The 25465-nt window shown below is 46.6% G+C and overlaps 1 protein-coding gene across 1 annotated transcript; it reads right to left on the reverse strand.

Annotated features, from left to right (window-relative positions):
* Positions 1 to 7063: 7063 nt before the first annotated feature.
* Positions 7064 to 25413, reverse strand: LOC134446842 (leucine-rich repeat-containing protein 10B). Its single transcript, XM_063196132.1, has 2 exons — positions 24528 to 25413; positions 7064 to 8764 (listed from the first exon to the last, which is right to left on the reverse strand). The coding sequence occupies exons 1-2, from the start codon at positions 25194 to 25196 to the stop codon at positions 8126 to 8128; spliced, it is 1308 nt and encodes a 435-aa protein (XP_063052202.1). The 5' UTR covers positions 25197 to 25413; the 3' UTR covers positions 7064 to 8125.
* Positions 25414 to 25465: the final 52 nt, after the last annotated feature.

Here is a 25465-nt window from a genome sequence, read left to right on the forward strand (position 1 = left end):
TGGGCATGCAAGCCACAGCGCCCCATTCATGTTCTAATACATGATGAAACCTAAATATTTGCCAAAAGATCTTTGGGGACTGATAGCTAAGATTTATGAAACAGGAAAGGGAACAGTATCAAGAAAGAAATCAAGAAAGTATCAAACTAAATAAGTATGTAAATAAATATGTCAAAATCAAAATGAAGGTTCAAAAAGGTTCAAAAACTAATTCAGTAGAGAAAAATGAGGGGTTGAAACCAATTATAATCAAGACCAAATAAAAAATGAGCTGCACCTCTGCCCTCTTAACATTTGATTCTCCCTCTTCACCTTTCCTATGTTTATCGATTTATTTATTTCATTTATTCTTTCTTTGACACTCCCCTCGTCTCTCTTAAAGCCTTGTCTCTCTTTCTCTCCTTCTCCCTTCCAATTTACATAGGCCTACATTCCGTCTGCCTTTCTGTTTTTCTTTACAGCTTCAGTTCTTTCTTTCACTCTTTAGTTATTTTATTCATGCCTCTTCCTACCTTGTGGGCCTTCTCTATGTTTCTTCTCCTCCTCTTCAACCATCTGCCATCTACCTTTCCCTCGCTCTCTATCAGTCTTGTCCCCCCCTCTACCTTTCTGTCCTTCTCTGTATTCTTCTCACTCGTTCCCTCTCCTCCTCCCTGCGCTTATCTCCTCTTGATCCTTCCCTTTTCTGGCGACGCCGCTCATTTTCTCACTCTCATCCTCTACCGTACATTACACAACAGTTAGCATTTAACAGAGGCTGTTATCCAAATTAAATGACAGCTATTAACATACAGGCTATTGGCTACAGTCTGGAGCAATGTGAGGTTACACGCCTTTCTCAAGAGCATTTCAGCCATAGAAGAGGGTGTCGAGAGTGAGATACTTGGACTCTCTGCATTTCCACAGTTAGAGACTAATGCCAAAGTCTAGAGACAACTGACATGTTAGAATAGATGTACTGTGCCCATGTCATCGGTTGCACTAGCGGCTGGTACAGTTCGACTTATGGGCCTGCTAGCCCTCTAGCTGGCTAGCTGGTTTTATTCAGTATTTATTCAACGGGTTAAACACTGTCAACATCCTGTAATGTCTCAATGTCATGTTTTGAATGTCAACCTACAAAGTTTCGAACAACGTTGAGGTTTGCAAGCCATTTTTTGTGCCTCAGAAACAAACAAATCTGTAATGATTTTTTAACCTATGGTCAGTTAAGGCATCTTTCCATATACTACCTGACTGTGCAGTGTTGTGCCGTGTCGTGCTGAGTGGTGCTGTCAAAACAACCCTGTTAATGTTTCCATTATAAACTGTGTTACCTGGAGTATGGTTGGAGTTACGTTGTTGGCATTGTCACATAGCATTACTTTATGTAGGCTAGTTGACTTGAGGTAAGGCCGACAGATCGAAGTAAGCTATAAATAGTTTCAGCGACATCATATTCGGATACAATGCTACAATGTTGATTTTTGTCTTCGACTTTAATATCAAAGTAATAAAGTGTCAATGTAAAGAGCAGTCCAACAAAGTTTATCTGGTGGCCGCCATGATTATTTTTTGATTCACCGGTGAGGACGAGCTGGCACGGAATCTGGGTAGTAGTAGAGTAGAGTAGAGTAGAGTAACTTTATTGATCCCCAGGGGGAAATTCAGGTATCCAGTAGCTTACATAAATACACAAATACACAAAAGCCCACATGGACATTTCAAGACAAAAATAAACACAGGAATAGTCATCAGGGTGGGGAAAATAAAATAAAATAATAGAGATAAATGTAGAAAAGGTAATTGTGCAAAAAGACATTCTGTGAGTTGGGATAGACCAAAGCAGAAAAAAAAACATACTCTGTCAGTTAAGGTAGACAACAAGTGTTGATGGATACATCTATGATATAGTATAGTATGTAGAAGTAGGCAGTGTACAGAGTATGATAGGGGTTGAACATTCTTACAATGTCACAGTAAAGTACAGGTAAGTGTTTTAGGCAAGCACACACACACACCACACACACACACACACACACACACATACATACACACACACACACACACACACACACACACACACACACACACACACACACACACCCACACACACACACACACCACACACACACACAAAGAGGTTCCCCAGTAACTGGGCCAGCTCCGACAGATCCACAGTCTTTGCTTGTGGTAAGCAGGAAAAACAAGTATGTCCAGTGGTCAAGGGTCAAAAGTTCCTTAGTGCAGTTATTGGACAGCGCACACGCACACGCACGCACACACACACACACCACACACCACACACCCACACACACACACACCAAGAGGTTTCCCGGTCTGGGCCAGCTCTGGCATGTCAGGCAGTCCAGTCCCCTATGGTAATGTTCTATTTAGTGCCCTTCTGTGTGTTGTTTAACAGCTGAATTGCCCATGGGACAAAGGACTTCCTTAGTCTGTCAGTCCAGCAGGTGAAAGCACGGAGTCTGTGGCTGAACAGACTCAGTTGGTTAGTGAAGGTGGCGTTAAGGGGGTGATGCTGATTGTCCATAATAGAGTCTAGTCTGCTCAGTGTTCTGCTCTCGGTTTATTGAGGTGAGTGTCTCCAGTTCCATGCCCACCACTGATCCCGCCTTCCTCACCAGTCTGTCAAGGCGTCCAGCATCTCTCTTCCTGATGCTTCCTCCCCGCACGTCGCAGCAAAGAAGAGCACGCTGGCCATGACAGACTGGTAGAACATAAGCAGAAGTCGGCCTGCAGACTATTGAAGGACCTCAGCCTTCTGAGGAAATAGAGCCTGCTTTGGCCTTTCCTGTAGAGTGCATCTGGAGTTTGTGGACCAGTCCAGTTTATTGTCGAGGTGGCAATCCTAGGTACTTGTAAGTGCTGACAGTCCTCCACTTTCTCTCCCCCAATAGAGACAGGCACCAAGGGTGGGATGGAGCGCCTGAAATCAACTACCATTTCTTGGTTTTGGTGGTGTTCAAGGTGCAGCTGATTGTTTTGACACCATCCCACAAAGTCGTCAACCAGTCCCCTGTTCCTCCTCCTCCTGACCATCTCTGATACACCCCACAATTGCAGTGTCGTCTGAGAACTTCTGCATGTGGCATGTCGCAGAGTTGTAGCTGAAGTCTGTCGTATACAGAGTGAACAGTACGGGGGAAAGCACCGTTCCTTGTGGCGCTCCTGTGCTGCTCACCACTGTCTCAGATGTGATGTCACCCATCCTTACAAACTGGGGTCGTTCCGTGAGGTAGTCAGTGATCCAGGTCACCAGGCCAGGCTCCACTCCCATCTGCACCAGTTTATCTCTCAGCAGCAGTGGTTGAATAGTGTTGAAAGCGCTGGAGAAATCAAAAAACATGATTCTCACAGCACAGCCACCCTTGTCCAAGTGAGAATGTATCCTGTGGAGGAGATACAGGATAGCATCCTCCACTCCCACGTTCTCTTGGTAGGCAAACTGCAGAGGATCCAGTGCGTGTCGTACCTGGGGCTTGAGGTGGTAGCGCAGCAGCACCCGTTCGAATGTTTTCATTAGATGTGAGGTGAGGGCAACCGGTCTGTAATCGTTGAGTTCCTTGGGGTGTGCTTTCTTTGGGACGGGTATCAGGCATGATTCCTGCAGACTCCTATTGTACAGGTGATGTAATGGCTCAGCTAATGCCTCAGCACATGTCTTGAGCAGTCTTGCACAAACGCCATCAGGGCCAGCTGCCTTGGATTTTAGTTTTTTCAGTACCCCTCTGACTTGTTCAGAGGTGATAGTCAGTGATGGTTGTGGTCGAATGAGGTTTGGGAGGGAGGGAGGGGTGGATGGTGGTGGTGGGTAAGTTGTTTCCAGTGGCAGAGGTGAGGGACTGGAGCGGGGGGGGGGGTAGCGACGGTGGGGGTTGGTGGGCCTGCTGTGTCCATCAGTGGGGGGTGCTATGGCAGAGTTGGCAGATGGTCGGGGTGGAGGCCATAGGCAGAGCTGGGGGATGGGTAGATGTAGTGTCCATGTATTTGTCACAGGGTGGAGTGTCGCTGAGAGTGGGGGGTTCTGAGTGAGGGAGATCGGAGCCGGCTGAAAAGTGATCTTCAGGGTCGTTGCCAGAGTCGTTGTCAAGTGCGGGCTGGGGGGGGTGATGGAGCTTCAGAGGTGACAAGTGAGTGGTCTCCCCCAGTGCCAAAGTTGCCAAACCGGTTGTAAAACTGGTTTAGGTCATTGGCCATTGATGGGTCGCCATCAACCATGCATCTCTTCTTCCCACAGCCGGTGATGTTTCTAAGCCCCTGCCAAGCCTCTCTGGAATTGTCGCTCATTTTCTTTTCCACTTTCCTCCCATATGCAACCTTGGCCTCCTTGAGGGTGCTTTTGAGCTCTCGCTGTACGCTCCTCAGCTCTGTGAAGTTACCCTCCTTGAAAAGTTTCTTTTTCCTATTGAGGAGTTGTTTGACCTCACTGGTTACCCAGGGTTTGTTATTTGGGTAACAGCGGACAGTCTTGGTTGGTGCAACAATGTCCATGCAGAAGTTGATGTAATCTGTTGTACATGTTGTGGCCTCCTCCAGGTCATCACTGCCCTGTAGTAAGTGCCAGTCTGTGATCTCGAAGCAGTCCCTCAGCGTCTCCTCTGCTACTGGTGTCCATTCCCTGAAAGTGCGTGTGGTAGTAAGCCGCGAAAGACCCGCTCAGCTTCCTTCAGCCGGCCAGCTGGTTTTCGAGCTGAGTCGAGCAGTAGGCTATTATGCCCAATCAAAAAGCAACAAGTGGCAGCCGAGTCGTGCTGTGTCAAGCTGTAGGCCATCGGGCAGTGGAAAAGAGCCTTTTGATCTTTACAAACAGTTGTGTATAATATTTTATTGCAGTCTAGAAATGTAATTGGCCAAATTTCTTCTGGACTACCACCCAACTTATTTAGCAAAGCTGATACATCGCATTTCACGAATGCTCTCACAGCTACTATACAAGAAAAGGTCAGGGAAAAGTGTAGGGCTAAAAATTACAGCACCCCCCCTGCGTTGAGATGCCTTTTAATAGTTAGACCAACGTCCCCTCTGAGAAAGTGAATAGATGGTTCCTGCACTATATCGCACTCGTGATGTAGTCTGGTTATACCCAGGCTACATAGTATTTTAAAGGAACAGGAAAAAATAAATAGGTAATATATGTATTCAGGGCAGCTCACAGGTGGGACAAAGGGTTCAGTTGACCCGGGCCCAGGGAGAGAAGGGACCTAAGGGCCTGTCTAAATCTGTCAGATGCCCTGTATGTACTGTATTGTAATTTGAATGGTGGTGATTGTGCCCCCTTTTGTAAATCACTATGTATGAACACAGAGCTCCATGTGATGTACTGTGATGTGGTGTAACATCGCACTGTCTCCTCCACTGAGTCCCCTCATTCTTCTCTCCTTCCTCTCTCCTTGTCGCCATGTCCTTACCTCTCTCTCTCTCTCTCTCTCATTCCCCCTGTTTTCTCATTATCCTCTCCTCCTCCTCTGCCCCTCTGTCTCTTTTCCGTCCCCACTGTCTCTTCTTTACTCGTTTATCTCTCGCTCCATTTCACCTCAACTGCCCTCGCCTATTCCTAGCCATCACTGTCTCCTCTTTTCCTCATCACTCTCACTACCCCTCGCTATTGTTACCTATTTTTCTTTCTTTTTTTCTCGCATCGCTTTCTCCCCTCTGCTACCACCTGCTTGTGTCTCTTTTTTCTACCTGGTCTAAGCCCCACCGTACGCCAACTATTTCTCTCATCCTAGTCGGACTCTCAGTGTCTTTCATTTCTCTCTCTCACGCCGCTTCCCTCTGTTCTCTTTTCCGTCCATCACTCTACCCTCTCCTTCTCTCTCTCTCAGTGACACACCTGTGTGTGAGTGTGTGTGTGTGTGTGTGTGTCGGTGTGTGTCTGTGTGTGTGCACGCGTGCCCCAATGTTGCCTCCTCTGTCGTGTCCCTCCCATCTCTCATTCTCCATGTCTGGGGCACACAATCTGCTCATTCACCTACACACGGGGCTCGTTTGTTAGAGAGAGGGAGCGAGAGACACACAGAAGATGTTGGTGTGTGTGTGTGTGTGTGTGTGTCTGTGTGAGAGAGAGAGAGAGTGAGTGAGAGAAGGGGGGGGGGGGGAGATGGGTGTAGCAGAGATTGGATTTCTGCCTCTTTTACAGGATCCGGATCATAGTGGCTCGTTCCTTTCAAAGAGCTGTTCAAAAACCCGGCTCGTTTAATTATTTTCCCAGTGTTAAGAACATAGTATTTTTCACTCCACGTCTTGGTAATTTTGTCTAAACAACTGATTGTCCTCCTGCATCTAAAGACTTTCTGTGTCTGAGTTTCTGCCACTCTCCAAGGAAGACTGTTATTTTTTTCCCCAAATGAAAGTACTCACATGAAGGTCATGTGCTTAAAACGAATGAAAAATGAACGAAAACACGGTAGGGTGTCTCCCCCAGCTGTGATACGGTTCCCATCATTCACTTTTGAGAGCCGTTCAAATGAATCAATTCGTTCACGAACATCACAACACTAGTGTCTGGCTGCTGCTGGTGCATGTAAAAATGGATATTGTGATTTTCTGGGTCAGTTTGGCTGTAGTCAGAGCTGTGTTGTGAGAGCTGTGTGAGAGAGGGAGGAGGGGGAGTGTGTGTGTGTGTGTGTGTGTGTGTGTGTGTGTGTGTGTGTGTGTGTGTGTGTGTGTGTGTGTGTGTGTGTGTGTATTCATGTGCATATGTGTATGTATGTGTGACATTGTGTGACAGAAAGATGGCTCGTAAATGTGAGTCTTGAGTCTCGTTCTTGCTCTCGCTCTCTCTCTAAATGTGACCATGCATGTGAGCATATTTGTGCAGTTTCTGTGTGTGTGGGCGCACAAATGTGTACGCATCTATAAGTGCCTCTGTGTGTGTGTGTGTATGCAGTGCACGCACACGTGTGTGTGTGTGTGTGTGTGTGTGTGTGTGTGTGTGTGTGTGTGTGTGTGTGTGTGTGTGTGTGTGTGTGTGTGAGTGAAAGACCCTCATTTGGGTGTGTGTAAGCAGGACAGCGTCAGCTCACTGCGATCATGTGTCACTGATAGATGAACAGCTGCTCAGGAGTGTGTTTATTCTTTAATGAGACAAGCTTCAGTTTCACCGGCACACAACACACACAGCAGTACCTGGGTCGCTCTACACCTCCTGTGTACACAGCTCATGAAACACACATGCACACACACACACACACACACACATACACACACACGGTCACAGACAGTCCTCATACGTATTTGACATGAAGTTAAATGGTTATGCAAACATCACACTTATTCAGGTATGCCCATTTTTGTACACACACGCACACACACACGTGCGCGCACACACACACACATATACACACACTGTCCATGTCCTCAACAGGAACCATCTGTGCAGCTCCCAGCCCTTGGATGTTTAAAAAAAGTGTTGAAGTTCAAAGAGTGGATCAGCCCTCATGTGTCCATGGTAACGAATTGCCATCATACCTTGCAGCCTGTCAACTCCGCCCGTCGTTGAATGCGACAAGGATATGATTGGCGGAAAGTCAAGAAGTCAACCATGCACAATAAATGAATGAATCAATAAATTCTACTTAAATGCTTTTATAATATAATGTCTTTAAAAGAGCTTTTGAACATTCAATAAAATGGGTAGCTTAGCTGTCGCTCCCAGATTGGAAATGGAGCTTTATCTGGAAAACCTCAAACAGAGAGGAAGTTCTCAAAAGAGCCTTGAGAGAGATGTCTTTCAACTGTCTTTGTACTGCTGGCCAGACCTACAACCAATCAGACCTGATTGCAGAGACATATTGTGCGTTCGATCTATTGACTTGAATGCGAGAGTCAATATGGCGCCTAAGACAGTATGCCCCGGCCCACACTACAAAAACGTGTTCCACAACAATGGAAGATTCTAGAATTCCAAACGTGCCCATTAAGCCCGTCCATTTCAACGTTTGTCATGCTCCCACGACCCTACTGAATGAACTACCAATAGCAACTGCAACCAAAACAGTAAGGGTGCCATGCTTGTAACCGTGGATGACAAGGTGGATAGAGCTTAGGTCCTTTTGACAGCACGCCCTTACCCATTGAAGGGGTGGAGTTGTTAATGATCAGGTTATCACTGTTAATGTCCGGTTCATCTCCTCAGCACCTGAGGACGCTCTTCCTCCTCATACTCATAGTCTAACTCTGCGCCCTCATACTCCAGAAGGCCCCCCTCGTACTCAAAGCCCTCGCCCTCACACACATACACGTCCCTCTCATAGTCAATCCCTTCCTCCTCGTACTCCAACTCCCCTTCCATGAACTCCACTCCCAGGCCCACCTCTCCTTCCCCCTCCTCCCCTCCGCCGCCTCCGTCCGTGCCGGGGTGTCCGTTGAGCACGCATCCGCCATTGGCCGCTTTGCCGTTGGGGCCGTTGCCTGAGTTCTTGAGGATGCCGTGAATGGCGCGTTCCTCGGCGGCCTCGGCCTCGGCTGCCTCTGCAGCCGCTGCTGCCTCCGCGGCGGCCGCCGCCTCCTCCTCCTCGCGCTCCCTCTGCTTCTGCTCCCGCCTCTCGATGCGCCGCTCGCGTGCCTCCAGCTCCTCGGCCGCGCCCTCCCCGACCAGGACGACCTCCTCGGTGACCTTGGGCGGGCCCTCCGTGGGGTTGTGGTCGTAGGAGAAGAGGCGCAGGTTGGGCAGGTGCGCCAGGCTGGGGAAGGTGCTGATCTTGTTCTTGTCTATGTCCAGGATCTCCAGGCCCTCCATGCGCAATAGCACCTTGGGGAACTCCTGCCACAGAAGAGAGGAACACAGAGTTTACTATTTGTTTACTAGCATCCCCACCATTTAGTTATTGGCAAGCCTGCAGCCTGCTCCCAACAGCATATTTGAACTCCTACACAGAAAAAGAAAACTGAGTTAGGTATTTTGTGCTAGCATCCCCACAATTTAGTTATTAACTCTGAACTTATCATCTGTCCAGCACCCGCTCAGTTCAGTTAAAAAGAGTGTAGCCTGTTCCCAGCAGTACATTTGCAATCTTGCACAGAACCATTAGGCACATGTGTCTGTGAAGACTCATTCATCCAGGTCATGTTATCACATTACATAACACTTTGCTGACACTTTTATCCACAGGGACTTATAGTTATAAGGTTATAGGTACCTTCCTCTAGGACAGTGGTTCTCAACTGGAATAGTCTTGTGACCCACAATTTGCCGTGGTCAATATGTTGTGACCCAAACTGCGTGTCGCACCGTCAGATTCTTCCAATAATAATAACAAATATTATCATGCATTTCATAATATGCATTATTATTGGTATTTTATGCTGATATACAATGTGTCTTATGAAGTAGTGGAGAGGAAAAGGCCTTTTAACCATGTTTCACTCTGTCTTCAACATCATAGTCATTTTTAGTGCATTGCATCACAGCTCCGCGACCCACCCAGGAACCCTCCGCGACCCACTTTTGGGTCCCGACCCACCAGTTGAGAATCACTGCTCTAGGACATTTGCTCAAGGGCACAGGTATAGGGAGAGGTACGGGTGGGATTCAAACCTACAACCATCTGATCTTAAGACCATCGCTGCCCGTTTTGTTATCCAAAGAGGCTACTGTGGTTGCAAAGAAAAAAAACTGAGTTTACCAGAGCATTTTGATCATTTCTGAATTATTGCACTTCACCACTGTATGCTATTTAAGATACGTATAGTAGCCTATGGGGTATTGTGTTTGTCTATTGTGTCTCTTTGTTTTTCGTAACAGTTTCAGACGTACTCAGGGCCGGCGCCACGGGGGGCATTGGAGGGCATTGCCCCCTCAGCCAAGCTGCTGTGCCCCCCCAGGGCTTATTCACCTAAACATGCTGATATGGTCATTAATATGCAACAAATGAGTATTTTCTTCGGAATACAGTAAATATAAAGTATAAGATAAAATTTCACCTTTGCTTAACCACCATAGCCCTAATAAACAAATAAATGAATAGGCTACACTATTTAGACATTGTCAGTAGACCTAAATGTGAAATAATAAGTGAACAGTGATCATTTGAAATAATGGGATTGTCCCATATTTAGAAACAAAAGTGCTGGTCCGTAGAGCTGAAACTGAGCCCACAATTTGGTTAAAATGCAGGAAATTGCATCTAAGAAATACAAAAATTTCCTCCCCCATACAAAAATTTCCTCCCCCATACCCCATACCCCCCGCCAAGGTGCCCCCCCATACTCCATCAAATGCCCGTAGAACGATTTGGTTCTGCAGTCGGGTCTGGACGTACTGTAAATAACACAGAACAATTTTCGAAAGGACAATAAATATTCTATCCATCTACAATCTGTAGTTAATAAGAGTGAAGCCTGGCCCAGCCGTGGCTCTAACGCAGTGTTTCTCAAACTTTTTTTTAGGAACATGTGTCTGTGAAAATACTCATGCATCCGGGTCATGTTATCTTAAGAGTTTAGCTGTAAGCCACTGGACTTGCTCAGAGAAGGAACAAATCATCTTTAATGATCTAAGTAGAAGTGCAGTGGATTACAGCAGCTGAACTCCTGCACAAAACCACAAGGCACAGACACAGACAGACAGACAGACACACGTACAGTATTAGCCTGTAGTGGCTGAAACCCAAGGGCAGGGTGGCTGTGAAGCATTCTAAAAAACAATCAAGAAACAAGATTCTGGAAAACAAGATTCTACACTCCTTCTATGGGCTTTAGCTCATTTTAAAATCCACTCATGTGCACAAAATGTACATTAAATAAATACCGTTATTTCACAGATGCATGCACATATGCAGATGTACGGCATATGATGTGTTCCTTAACACAACTTTGAACCACATTATTCACTGAAATTATCAACAACAAAAAATTAAGCCTGAACGCTATATTCAGCTATTTTACTTACACTTACACAGTAATTCACATTCTCCAATTTTACATGAAAACCAGACTTTAAGGAGGTCTTTAAAAACGCATACTTCATTGCAGGGTGTCAGAACTTTAATTCCATCATTCATCTCAAATAAGGGCCTATGTAGGTCAGGTCATTCAAGTTGCCTTAATGCTTACCATGATTTTGCTGACTGCAAATGACTGTCACTGACTATGAACACTGAGTCGTGCTATACCTGACACAATGCATTTGTGTCACACAGGCACACACACACACACACACACACACACACACACACACACACACACACTGTGCTCTATCTCTGTCTTTTGAGGTGGTGGTTGTGTGTGTGCAGAGATATGAAGCATGGGATTTGGACACCGGGTTACTTTCTTTATTAAGAACAGGGTTGGTGACACTATCTGTTTCTTGCCGTCTGTCCCTCTCTGTCTTCCTCTCTACCTGTCTCACCCCCTCTTCCACACTAATGGTTATGATGAATAAGGACAGACAGGAGAGAGAGAGAGAGGGGGGGGGGGTCAGCTTTACTTACCACACACACATGCGGGCACGCACGCACGCACGCACGCACGCACGCACGCACACACACGTACACGCACACAGGTCCGCTTTACTTTACTTCTTGCTTGACCTACCTGTGTCCCCCTCCCTTCAGTTGCTATCTATTGGGACTTTTGTCAGACATTTGAGGGTTATAAAATAGAGTACACTGCAACTGTATAAGATAACACAAGATTCATAACTTTTGTAATAGTCAGACATTACTGTAAATGCAACCATAATACACTAATGGAGAGTTGGCTATTTTTTTTGTAACACCCTGACATTTCTAAAGTGCCCAAGGCACCTACCTGTAACCCCACACTGGACAATACTTTGGACAAGCAGTTCGAGCTGAGTTATCGTACACAGTGATCATACTACATACCTCTTGATCATTAAACTAACGGACCGAAATGTCAAGAAGGTTCATTATCCCTTTCTTTCCAACATTCTATAAAATAATATTATGTTCTTCAATAATGCAACGTTCTAAATGTTTTATCTAAATGGCATATTCTTTGTACCCCAATATTATGAACATTTCAAAATGCTTCTTTTATGACAGTATCCTCTGGCGGGTTAAGAATCCTAAATGTACTCCAACCCGATAACTTTTCCAGAACTTTCTGCCGCTGCCGCCTCCACTGCTGCTATCCTGATAGTGCTCACTGAAATAGCTGTCCTGGGAGGGTCCGGGGCCTCGGGAGGTTCTCTCGGGTACGCTAATGAGGAACTAAAAATGTCCACGACGCACAATGCCCAAGACCACCAATCAGGAGGTATCCGGAGAGGACAGCAAGAAAAGCGACCTGCCATACATGCTGCACCACAGCAAATAACTTAAATAGCCAAGCTTAGTGGTTCCCAAACTGGGGGTCGTGGCCCCAGTGTGTGTGTGTGTGGGGGGGGGGGTCGCAGAGGTGCTGAAGGGGGGTCGCAGACAAAAGGAACATTGCATGAAAACGGAAAATCCATAGGTTAACAGCTAACAGCTACCAGCTAACATAATTCCATAATTTGGAAAATGGAAAATCTAGTAATATTAATGGATAAAAAAATGCCTAGGCCCAGGGTCGCGAAAATATTCGTAAGTCCAAAAGGGGGTCCTTGCAGAAAAAGTTTGGGAACCGCTGGCCTAAATCCTGTGACAGGGTTCTAGAGAAACTGGAACTTAGTGGAATTCAATGGGAGTAGAGATGCCTACTTTGACAGATGGAACAGACAGAACTGGCATGCATGCTCCAGCTTGGCAAGGGGTGGTTGGAGTGGAGGGGGAAGGTACAGTGCCTGCAGAATTTTTGACAGAGGTCTTTAAAAACTTAAATAGCTATAGAGCTTGAAAGTTCCGCCCCTTAGTTCCGCATTTCACGGTACCTAAGCTGACCATCTAACAACCGTACCACCAGGCTGGCGAGCAGCACAATGCACCAAGCGATCAAGATGCTGAACACTCAACCCACTTTCCCTCCACTGTCAGCCTCTAGCCAGCAAGGCCACTGACAACCCCCCCCCCCCTCCCCCCCCACCATATCTGCGACTGAACATTCCACCTGCACTACTATACTTGTGACTGAACTTTCAACCTGCACTTACTCAAAACATGCACACACACACACACACACACACACACACACACACACACACACACACACACACACACACACACACACACACACACACACACACACACACAAGCACACTGCACTTTCTGCACTAAACCCAAACACACACACACTGACACACACACACACACACACACACACACACACACACACAGACACACGAACACACACACAGACGCACACCGCACCTTCTACCTGCACTAAACACATACACACACACACAACACACACACACACACACACACACACACACACACACACACACACACACACACACACACACACACTGCTGCTGGTGTACTTGACAGACCTTTTAAATATTTATTTTTCTTCAAAATGCTACTATTACCATGTCAGAACGCTATAAAGGACTTTTTTAGGAAAAGCACAAAAGCACAACAATACCTCTTAATGTATGTCCTCTACAAGTCTTCTGTTGTCCAGTCTTGCACTTTAAATGTCTGTATGAGCACTGTCTATGTCCATACTGTCTTAAGTCCATGTATAAGTACTGTCTATGTCTATACTGTCTATGTCCTTACCTAGATTAGTCTATGTCTGTATGGGAAAGCAAGAAATGTAATTTCAAATTCTTTGTATGACCAGTGCATGTAAAGAAATTGACAATAAAAACCTACTTGACTTGACTTAACATGGTAGCGAGTAAATATCTTCCGATCACAATCATTATATGCGCTGGGCTCCAAATATGCTGTTTAAGAGGCTAGATAAAGATTATTCATGCAGAAGCATCAATGTTTTGTTCCGAGGCCGTCTGCTTGAAAAATGTGAAGAAACACAGCTTTCTAAAAAGTTTTTGGGTTCGTTTAATAAAACAAAAATATCAGAAACAACATATGTAGAGCTCGTGGCACAACTCGAAGGGGATCGAAATATCATTTTAATACCGCCATTGGATTACATGCTACGATTTTCGGCTAAAAATGCTGTTGAGGTCCCATGGAATCGGGGGAAGTGACGTCACTTTCAAGCTCTATTGTGACAGGGCTCTACAGAAACTTGAAGTAACTAGAACACAATGGGAAAAGTAAGAAGTACTTCGACAGATGTCTAAAGCAACTAACAGAGCTACTACAGTATTTCAACGTATGGTCCATTTATTGTTGTTTCATTTTGTCTACCGTTTTTACCCATAATATAGTATTTTCTATCGTGTTACCAGGACTGTCAGAAAGAATTGCCCTTTGCTGTAACATGTGTTTTTTAAAATATATTTTGTTTGGGCTGTTTTGTTTTGTTTTGCCTTTATTTTTCGTGATAGGACAGTGGAGGAGAGGCTGGAAGCGAGTTGGGATAGAGAGACGGGGAAGGATTGGCAAATGACCTGGGACGGAATTGAACCTGGTTCACCGACGTAGCAGTCCAGTGCCTGACACTGGGCCAGACAAGTGATGTTTTGTGATTCTGAGGAGTGTTGCGGAGGAGGCAGGTACAGTTCAGAGGTCTATAGAAACTCTCACCGCTGGTGGGACAGGATTCTATGGGAACACCGAGAAATGCTTGGAGATATGTCTAAATGAATGAAAAGACTCCGGTAGAGGGATGGGAAGGGGTAAGACTCTGCTGTCTTGCTTTTTGTCAGCACAAAGACATTTCCAATGAAACCCCCAGCACTCTGCTGAAATGCTTGTCAACAGTTTGACAACATTATACTATACTACTTCTATCAGGCAAACCAAATAAGCCCACTCACTGACACCTCAACTCATTATCTACCAAATCAAAGTCTTCCCAATACAATGGCTTCTTTAGCAGATTGATTTTGGAATACTTCTGATGACATTAAAATCCTTCCAAAATCTTGCCAACCAAACATTAACAACCTGTTGCAGATCTACAGACCCAGAGGCGATTGTAAGCTAATGTGGGGCCCCAAGTGAAAATTCAGAGGAATGAACAAAATTGCCACTACCGTAGTAAAGTGTGAGCTGTTATTCACTAGGCTATATAGGGGCTATGGGGCTCCAAGCAGCTGCCTGCCTATCATGGTGACAATATCACCAGACCCCCTGTGCAGACATTCTCTATAATCACCTAGTGCACTATTACTGGGGCAAGAAAACACAATTTGCCGCAACACAACTGGATTACCACAATGACAGCAAGGCCACAGCGGTGCAGAGCTGTCTTCTTACGCCCCTTGGTTTGAACCTACTATGTGTTCCTCCACGGCCAGATAAAAAAGAAGAGAAGTCCGCTACAATCAGGATTTCATGCTCCCAATTGTTTTTTGTTTTTTTTCAGTGACGTCTCGGGTAGAACCCTTCTCCAGACGTCCCAGATGCCCAGACGTCAGACGTTTTTTCGTCCATGGCCAGGCCAGACCATACATCTTGATGTGGGCTGACTTGTCAGGTTACTGTAACTGTGCACCTGACCTGCTGCTCTTGTGGCCTCTTGGTAGAGTAGAGGTAGAGAGGTGGTGTTGCTGCTGCTCATTGACAGGCACACATACTGTACAGAGCCACTCTGATATTCACATGTCTGTGCGTGGACAGGCACACAGCCCACACACTCACTTAATTTAATCAATTCATTAGGGACCGTGTACAATTAAAACACAAATTTTGTCATTTCATGCACTGTACCAGAGTAAGCCTCAGGCTAATTCACATCTGCAGTCCAAAAAACCCCAAATATCTCCCTTCAGTACAGTTCAGGATTGAGCTGATGTTGATCATAATGCCGGTTACCATTTCTACATGATAATAAAGACCTTTTCCCAGCCTGAACAGCGTGACCTCCATATGACCCCTACCCTCGCCTGCCTCTTACAGTAAATGCCTTGTAACATGTCAAGTCTAACCTTCCTAACCTAACCTATTGGCAGATAAGATTTACAGTTTTCACTGTGCAAAATAGGCTAGAATCCAGAGATATTTTGACTGGATATATTTTATGACACACAGCATACGTATCTGGACCAGATTTTGACCATTTCCCGGCTTTGTAAGAATCCGTGAAAATATTGGCATATTTCGACTCCGGATTTGTGCTCAGAGAATATGGACATATTTCCTCCATTGTTTAAAAAGTCTTTTTACTTTTGACACCATCATCACTAATGCACAAACTCCCTGAACCAATTATTCTGCTGTACAATCGCAATTCCAGCTCAACACTCAAACTGGAGATCTTTAACACACTTTTTTCCCTCACTACCCAATACCCAATACCCAACTCTCCTCCTCCTCCTCCTCCTCCACCTCTTCCTCCTCCTCCTCCTCCTCCTCCTCCTCCACCTGTCATGTGGCCCCCCTCCCTGTAGGCCTGGGGCCGAGCTGCCAGTGCCTTAATGAAGTCTGGCTCTGTGGCCTGGTGTGTGCTGAGCGTTGCTGTAATGACTCTGCCGTGCCTGCCCGCACCTGGGGGGGTGGTCTCCAAAGTCACCTGCTTCTGTAATAACTTTATCCTAGCCGGTGGAGCCAGCGGAGCGGTTGGGGAGGCTGGGGGGTGGGCGATGCGGGGCGTCAAAGTCACCTACTCCCCCTCGGCACCTCGGACAGCCAGAATTTACGGCTGCCAGGACCCCTAATTTACGTGTGCCCGGACCCCTAAAATGACTGATTGTCCCATGTTTCAATGACAGCAAAGACAAAGTGCAAAACAGGACAGCATGCATGCACATGCTGAAAGCTGTAAACACTTAGTAGTAACCTCAAAAGAAAAAAGTTTACCGCACACTAGTTTGACTTTTTGCCCATTTATTCAGAAAGAACAACGCGTTTCGCCTCTGTGCGTCATCAGGTTAACTCAGGCATTGTGCTGAGCGAAAGCCTGAGCGAACTTGATGACGCACAGAGGCGAAACGCGTTGTTCGCTCTGAATAAACGAGCAAAAAGTCAAATAAGTGTGCGGTAAACTTCTTTCTTTTCAAGTATTTAACACTCCTGCTTTTACCAGCACCTGGAAGCTGTGCATGGATCTTTGAACAATAGCAGTAACTTGTTGAGGCACTGTAGGTAATGTACCATATTTCATCCATATTATCTAAATTGTATAAATTGCAGGGTTGTCCCTCGCTATGTGCAGCATTATCCAGCTCTATGCAGCTCATGCAGCATCAACATATCATTACACCAAGTCTATTAACATGTCTTCATTAGTGCTTGTTTTGTCTGCTAGTAAAACGTGACAGCTTCGAGAACAAGTGTGCCACAGACAAAATGTCTTCTGTAAAACAAAATATAATTTACTCCCAACGTAAAGGACCACTTCAGCGTTGTCTATTTTTCCTTGACGCCCACACGTACTAGATGAGAAGCTACCGAAGACGCGCCACTTCAGACGCACTAGCGGGCCCGAAGGAGCAGATGAGAGTCTCCTCTAAACAAAAAGCCGCTGCTGTATAAACCAGCCGAGTGCTCGGGGACAGATCAGGTTACTGTACTGTATGCTGGGTCTCGGCTCGGCTCCACACCAGGCCCCATCAGGGAGCCTGTGCCAAGCAGGGCCAGGCCAGCCAGGGGAGAAAGAGAGAAAGAGCAGGCCTGTCACAAACACACAAGCAAACTAGGCAATTGCTTGGGGCTCCAAAACTGAAAGTGGGGCCCTGGAGCTGACTGGTTATTTACTTGCATTCAAAAGACAGCAATGACAACTTTGTGACTGTGGCGGCACCTCTTTGTATTCAATGATTGAAAAGTGTAATTTTTAATGATACTGTGGTCAAAATCACTCTCAAGGGGGGCCCTCCCCAATTGTTTGAAGAGAAAGAAAGGGCCCAACGTCCATATTTGCCTAGGGCGTCCAAATACCTTGGAACAGCCCTGAGAGAGCGACAGAGAAAGAAAGAAAGAGAGAGAGAACCAATCAGCTGAGCCACCACGACTCCTTGACCCCGAACAGCACACGCATGCATTAGGCCTGCTGCCGTAGACAGGGCTGCTGACAGCTTTGGCCAGGCCTAGGACAAAGTAATCTGAAAGGCCCCCACACACTCAATGAATCCAGTGTTCATTCATCACCATCATGCTTCAATGACTACCGTCCTGTAGCACTGACGCCCATAATCATGAAGTGCTTCGAACGGCTAGTCCTGTCACACATCAAAGCCACCCTACCCCCCACCCTAGACCCCTACCAGTTCGCATACCGAGCCAAGCGATCCACGGAGGATGCAATTTGCTCTGCCCTCCATCCAGCCCTCACCCACTTGGACAATAAAGACTCATATGTGAGAATGCTGTTCATTGACTTCAGTTCAGCATTCAATACCATAATACCACAACAACTCATCAGAAAACTGGACAAACTAGGTTTCAGCACCTCCCTCTGCAACTGGCTGCTGGACTTCCTGATGCAAAGACCACAAGCAGTACGGGTAGGGAACAACACCTCGAGCACCCTGACCCTGAGCACGGGGGCTCCGCAAGGTTGTGTTCTCAGCCCCCTGCTGTTCACGCTGCTGACACACGACTGCACAACGACCCACAGCACTAACCATCTAGTGAAGTTTGCGGATGATACAACACTGGTGGGCCTCATCACCAAGGGCGATGAGACTCACTACAGAGAAGAAGTAGACCTGCTGCCAGATGGTGCAAAGACAACAACCTCCTGCTGAATGTCAACAAGACCAAGGAGATTGTTGTCAACTTCCAAAGGGTCCAAAAACAACTGCCACCACTGACCATCGACGGCGATGCTGTGGAGAGAGTGAGCAGCACCAAGTTCCTTGGAGTGCACATCAGCGACGACCTCTCTTGGACCACCAACACTACATCACTGGCGAAGAAGGCCCATCAGCGTCTCTACTTCCTGCGCAAACTAAAAGAAGCCAATGCTACACCCTCCATCATGACAACATTCTACAGAGGAACCATAGAGAGCGTCGTGTCCAACTGCATCACAGTGTGGGGAGGAAGCTGCACGGAGAAAAACAGGAAGACACTCCAGCGTGTTGTGAACACAGCGAAGAAGATCATTGGAGTACCACTCCCTCCCTGCAGGACATTTACACCACACGCCTCACCCGGAAAGCACTGATGATCATCAAAGACACAAGCCACCCTGCACACAAACTGTTCAGCCTCCTGCCCTCTGGAAAGAGGTACAGGCGCCTCCGTTCCCGTACCACCGGCTGGCGAGCAGCACAATGCCACCAGGCGATCAAGATGCTGAACACTCAACCCACTCTCCCTCCACTGTCAGCCTCTAGCCAGCAAGGCCACTGACAACCCCCCCCCCCCCACTGTCAGCCTCTAGCCAGCAAGGCCACTGACAACCCCCCCCCCCCATCCCCCACCACCATATCTGCGACTGAACATTCCACCTGCACTACTATACTTGTGACTGAACTTTCAACCTGCACTAACTCAAAACATGCACACACACACACACACACACACACACACACACACACACACAAACACACTGCACTTTCTGCACTAAACCCAAACATACACACACTGACACACACACACACACACACACACACACACGAACACACACACAGACGCACACACACACACACACACAAGCGCACACACACAAGACGCACACACGCACCTTCTACCTGCACTAAACACATACACACACACACACACACACACACACACACACACACACACACACACACACACACACACACACACACACACACACACACACACACACACACCACACTGCTGCTGGTGTACTTGAACAGACCTTTTATATTTATTTTCTTCAAAATGCTACTATTACCATGTCAGAACGCTATAAAGGACTTTTTTTAGGAAAAGCACAAAAACACAACAAATACCTCTTAATGTATGTCCTCTACAAGTCTTCTGTTGTCCAGTCTTGCACTTTAAATGTCTGTATGAGCACTGTCTATGTCCATACTGTCTTAAGTCCATGTATAAGTACTGTCTATGTCTATACTGTCTATGTCCTTACCTTAATTAGTCTATGTCTGTATGGGAAAGCAAGAAATGTAATTTCAAATTCTTTGTATGACCAGTGCATGTAAAGAAATTGACAATAAAACCTACTTGACTTGACTTGACTTGAGACCCGATTCTGGATCCCCTCTCTCCAAGGGCCCGGGACAACTGACCCCTGGGTTCCCAACCTGTTGGCTCTCCTGATTAAGCCTGCTGCGTTGTACTCTACTCTATCTGCTCTGCTGTAATGGAAACTTGTCCCAACCGCAAGTGATTGGGACTGACTGACTGATTGACGAGCTGGAGCGACTACAGGCGTCTCGTGTCGGCCATGTTTGGGTTCAGCGTGGAGGGAAACCCCTCTGCTCAGCCTCTGCCTCTGCTCTCTGCACTCTCCGCTCTCGGCTGCTTTACAGCTACCGTTTAAGTATGCAGGATCATTCATCTCAAGAACATATGGCCTGCTGCCTGATAGTAACCCTACTCTGGTCTTTTGCGGTTCATTCCATTACGTACATTACTTTTGCAAAGCATTCACAACTACAGTACATGATGAGAACACTGGATTTTACGGCTTCTATTGATAGTCTCTCTATATCAGCATGTAATATTGTACTTTTATTCATACATTGCTCTAATCTGTACTGAACAATGTACAAATAGAATACAGTACAGTAGATAATGTTGAATATACATGTAGTTACAAGTTGTTGAGCTGCATAGAACAGCTGTTAATGGGGACAGCAAAATGTAACCAACTGTAGTATTATTGCACTACATTACACTGAACAGCAGTCCATTAACTTTACACTGCAGTGCCTTTAGCAAAGCCCTCATGTGGGATGAAAGCAAGCCACACCACCAGTATGAAAAAGCCACATTTGAGATGAGATCTCACCCACAGATTACTAATGGGTCTTCCTATTGTTTCTGTAGCTGGTCGGGGCCAATTTAAATTCAGCGAAGAACCTTAAAAATATTCCCATTTTCCCCTCCCAATCTATTCTTATCTCTCATGGCTCGTCCGTGTGTCCCGCAGGACACAGGTGGCATCTCAATAAGGGCCTCGGGTGAGATCTCAACACAAGCCGCTTATTTCTCCTGAGACGTAGGACAGGCAGTTTGGAGAAAAGGTATTCTCCCCAGGGCACTCTTGCTCAGAATGCCACTGACGAGCAGTTAACAGACATGTTACGGGGATACATGGTGTGGAATATGAAAACATTGAGAGCAGAGGTTGAATTGTTGTTATGTTTTGGTTGAAGGTACAGTTGGTTATGCTGTATTCCAGGCACAGCTACCCTGTACTTTAGATAGTTACACTCATTTCTTGTGTGTTTCTGTGATGCTTTGGTTGTACTTGCCTTGTCTGTTTTTTGTTACTTTGCTGAGTTCAGATCTGTGTCAGTTAAACATCTAAACCTACAGTATCACTGTAGCATCACTTGTCATCCTCAAAGTAGTTGCCGTGGCAATGTGGAAATTGTCCTCATCATAGTCTGTGAAGGTGACATATACAGCAAACTACATGATGCAGTCACATATCTGTGTTTCCTAAAATGTTGTGACGTAGTTTTGCTACAGTTATGCAGTGTTTATATCTTGGTAACTCTTACTGAGTGTGCCTGCCATAGAGATTGCTATATTTACCAGACAGGCCACCCATCAGCTAGTACAGTTGTACATGAAGGGGACATACACATGTGTGGCATACGCACAGACACACACACGCACACACACACACATACACACACACACACACACACATATTCAGTGTGTTTGTGCACTGCTTAGTTGAGCTTAATTGAGCTACTGTAAGATTGTGAACAGAGTTTTCCAGAAATTTGCATTCACAGTACTGTAGGTAGGGGCTCTATTGATTTGGTCATTGACAGATTCACTCAATCACTGTTTACCTCCATCCCTCAGCCACTCTGTGTTCCTGCTTCTCTTTTTCCCTACTTCAAGTGTAGTGTAATGAACATGCCATAGGTCTGCCTTTTTGTCATAGAGTGTATGGAGGTGACATGGTACCCAGGCTCCGTCTTCGCAGTGACACAACACCTTCGGCTCTGCTACACTTGCTCAGGAAAAGAGCTTGTTCAGGTACATTCTGAGTTCCCCCTGGCAGGGGAACTCCACCCACTTTGTCGGGAAGCAATCAACTTTGAGCATCTCCAACGGTCCTGGGTAGAGGCGTGTTCAAGGCAGTGACGTGGTTTAAGCAGAGACGTTCTATTGGGACTAAGAAAATGTTTGGTTTAAACTTTGGCTCAGCCTTTTCTGCCCTCGACCAGTAGCAAACCAAGGGAGGTGGGTCATCCATGCCGTTTGACAGTGTTAGTTGTTATGCTCTTTGTCAGACCAAGTCTCGAAGAGAGTTGAAAGTCATGATAATCAGGCTAGTGACATGGTATTGTAGGTGACATTTAGCCAAACTTCCGCCACCTAGTGCCTCTGCTCAATTCCATTTCGCTATGACAACTCACTAAGTGAAAGAATCCGGATTCAGGCTAGGTGACATTAGTGGCCTACCGGTACCTCAAAAGCAATGGTTAACATGGCACATACTGTAAGTAAAAATTACACCTTTGTCACACTAATTTAGTCATTTCACACTTCCCAAATGTCTTTTGAACATTAGTTGCCCTACTGTATTGCTTATTCACAAAATATTTGCCTAGGAGCTTCATGTGAGCAAGCCACTATAATGAAGACTGGTTGGTTTATGGTCTGGTTATACATATAGGCCTTGATAACTAGAGCTGATATAAAACCCGCACGATCCGGTTGGAGAGCCGGATCAAGACCTCATCCGGACAGGCCAAAGGCCAAAGGCGGGTCAGACGGCATTTCATTAATATGTCAACAAAATGGCAGTTACAGCGCGAGAAATTGTGAAACCGGAATATATCCTCTTTAGTTGACTACAACAGCCATTCTCTAATCTCTCTAGTATGCTGTTCAGTCACAAACACTCACTGAGTAAAACGGAACCAACTCCCGCCTCGTCATTCATCGAGCCTGTTTGATCTGTCCTGCCTGTTGTGGCCAATTGAGTCACGGATCCCCACTCCCTAGCCTATGTGTGTGCTTCTGACTCTGTTGAGGTCTACATTTCTAAATGTTAACAGTGCTCTGCCAACGCTTTTACATCTCAGTCTGTAGGCTACTCTTATAGTCTACAGACGTGACTCTACTATCACTCACTGCGTTACAGCGTACAGACTTTAAAGCCACTGCTGTCACTCCCCTCGTCCGAGTCAGCAGCGGCGCCCTCTGCGACTCGGTGAGACGAATCCTGACTGAGTTGTTGGTAGCAGCGAATCCCCTACGGATCGGATCAACGCTTAAGTTTCGTTTTTGCCACGAGTGTGCGAGTCGCAAGGCAACTCGGCAGCGGAAGCGAGTGGTCATCTGCTGCTCGCCTCCTGACTGTCCCTGCTCAGCTAGACTTCTGCTCCCAAATATTTGACTTTTAGTCTTCTTAAATACAAACACACACATTATTTATTGCAAAATCAGGAACATGCCGTTTCACTGCTGCCAAAGGCTCTTCGAGTCGTGGTTGCATGTTTAGTGAGGAGACCCAGGTGGGTCGGATCGCAGCATGAATTTAGGAAATGTGAGTTTTGTTGATGAAACTGTCTTACTCTTTGATTTATCAACGTGAATTGATAAATGGGACAACAAAGGCGAGGCGCATAGATACTTAACGGCAGAAACGTTTTAAAAAATGCATTATTATTATTTTATTTTTATTTATTTTAAATAAGTGATCCGAGTGATCCGAATGATCCGTCTAATCCGGATACCCTCCTTGGAATGATCCAATCAATCCGGACGCCTCAAAGATTCGAGTTAAGCACCTCTATTGATAACTTCCTTTCTGTATTGCCATATTCTTCTGATACATTCATCTGGGCAGTCATGGGTAGTCATGGGTAAGCGGTTAGGGCGTCCGACTTGTATCCCAAAGGTTGCTGGTTCAACTCCCAACCCGCCAGGTTGGTGGAGGGAGTAATTAACCAATGCTCTCCTCCATGACTGAGGTACCATGAACATGGTACCGTTCCGCCGCACTGCTCCCTTGGGACGCCATTGGGGGATGCCCCCTTGCACGGGTCAGGCATAAATGCAATTTCGTTGTGTGCACTTGTGTGCTATGGAGTACTGTGTCACAATGACAATGGGAGTTTCCCAGGTGGGCTTTCGCTGTCATCTGATACATTCATTCTACATATTATAACATTGTTAATATATGTTCTAAGTATGTCTGCTGTTGCCCAGTCTTGCATTTTTATTTGTCTGTATGTCTGTATAGGTACTCTAGGTGTAATGTACGTATGCATACTGTCTATGTCTAATTGTCTATGTCTACACCTAGAGTCTACAGTCTATGTCTATGTCTGCATAGGAAAGTAAGGAACGTAATTTCAATTCTTTGTATGACCAGCGCATGTAAAGAAATTGACAATAAAACCGACTTGACTTGACTTGAATTGACTTGATCTGATACAATCATTATCTTATTCATTCATTCATGCATTCATTAGTGTGAGCCAGACTCACCTCGAAGCGGTTGCCGTAGAGCCAGAGTCCGCGCAGGGCCTCCATGCGGGAGAAGTCGCTGGGCAGCGTGCGCAGCCGGTTGTCCCCGAACTGCAGCGAGCGCAGGTGGGGCAGGTCGTACAGCTGCTTGGGGAAGCGCTGGAAGTAGTTGCTGTCCACCCACAGGCAGCGCAGCGCCTGCAGCTGCCGCACCTCCGGCGGCAGGGTCATGAGCCGGTTGCTGCCCAGGTACAGGCGGGTGAGGTTGACCAGCTGGCACACGGCCAGCGGCACGTCGTCCAGCTTGTTGAAGTCCAGCGCCAGCGTGCGCAGGCCCTGCAGCTGCGTGATGCCGCGCGGCACCTTGCGCAGCCGGTTGCCGCACATGTACAGCTTCTCCAGGTGCTCCAGGCCCAGGACCTGCCGCGGAATGCGCCGGAACTTCTTGTAGCTGAGGTCGAGGACGGGGTCGCCGCTGGCCAGCAGGTCGTCCACGCCCGTGGGGAGGTCCTCGTCGTCCTCCGCCGCCTCCTCCTCTTCCTCTTGAGCAGTCGCCTCCTCCTCCTTCTCCTTCTCCGCACCCTCCTCCTCCTCCTTCTTGATCACTTTCTCCTTCTCTCCGTCCTCCCCCTTCTCCTCCTCCTCACCGCCCTCCTCGCCCCCCTCCCCTTTGCGAGCGGAGTTGCCCATTGCCAGTGGATGGTGTGCCTAATAATGTGTCAATGTGTGTGTGTGTGTGTGTGTGTGTGTGTGTGTGTGTGTGTGTGTGTGTGTGTGTGTGTGTGTCTGTCTGTCTGTCTGTCTGTCTTGTCTTTGTGGGCTTATTATGTGTGCTTGATTGTCTTTCTGTCTTTGTATGCTGTGAGTTTGTTTATGTTTTGGTTTTTAGTTTCAGAATGTGGGTGTGGGTGTGTGTGTGTGTGTGCGCGAGGTCAGAGTGTGTGTGTGTTCGTGTGCGT

Source organism: Engraulis encrasicolus, chromosome 4 (assembly GCF_034702125.1).
Source record: "Engraulis encrasicolus isolate BLACKSEA-1 chromosome 4, IST_EnEncr_1.0, whole genome shotgun sequence".
In the NCBI taxonomy this organism is placed as follows: Eukaryota; Metazoa; Chordata; class Actinopteri; order Clupeiformes; family Engraulidae; genus Engraulis; species Engraulis encrasicolus.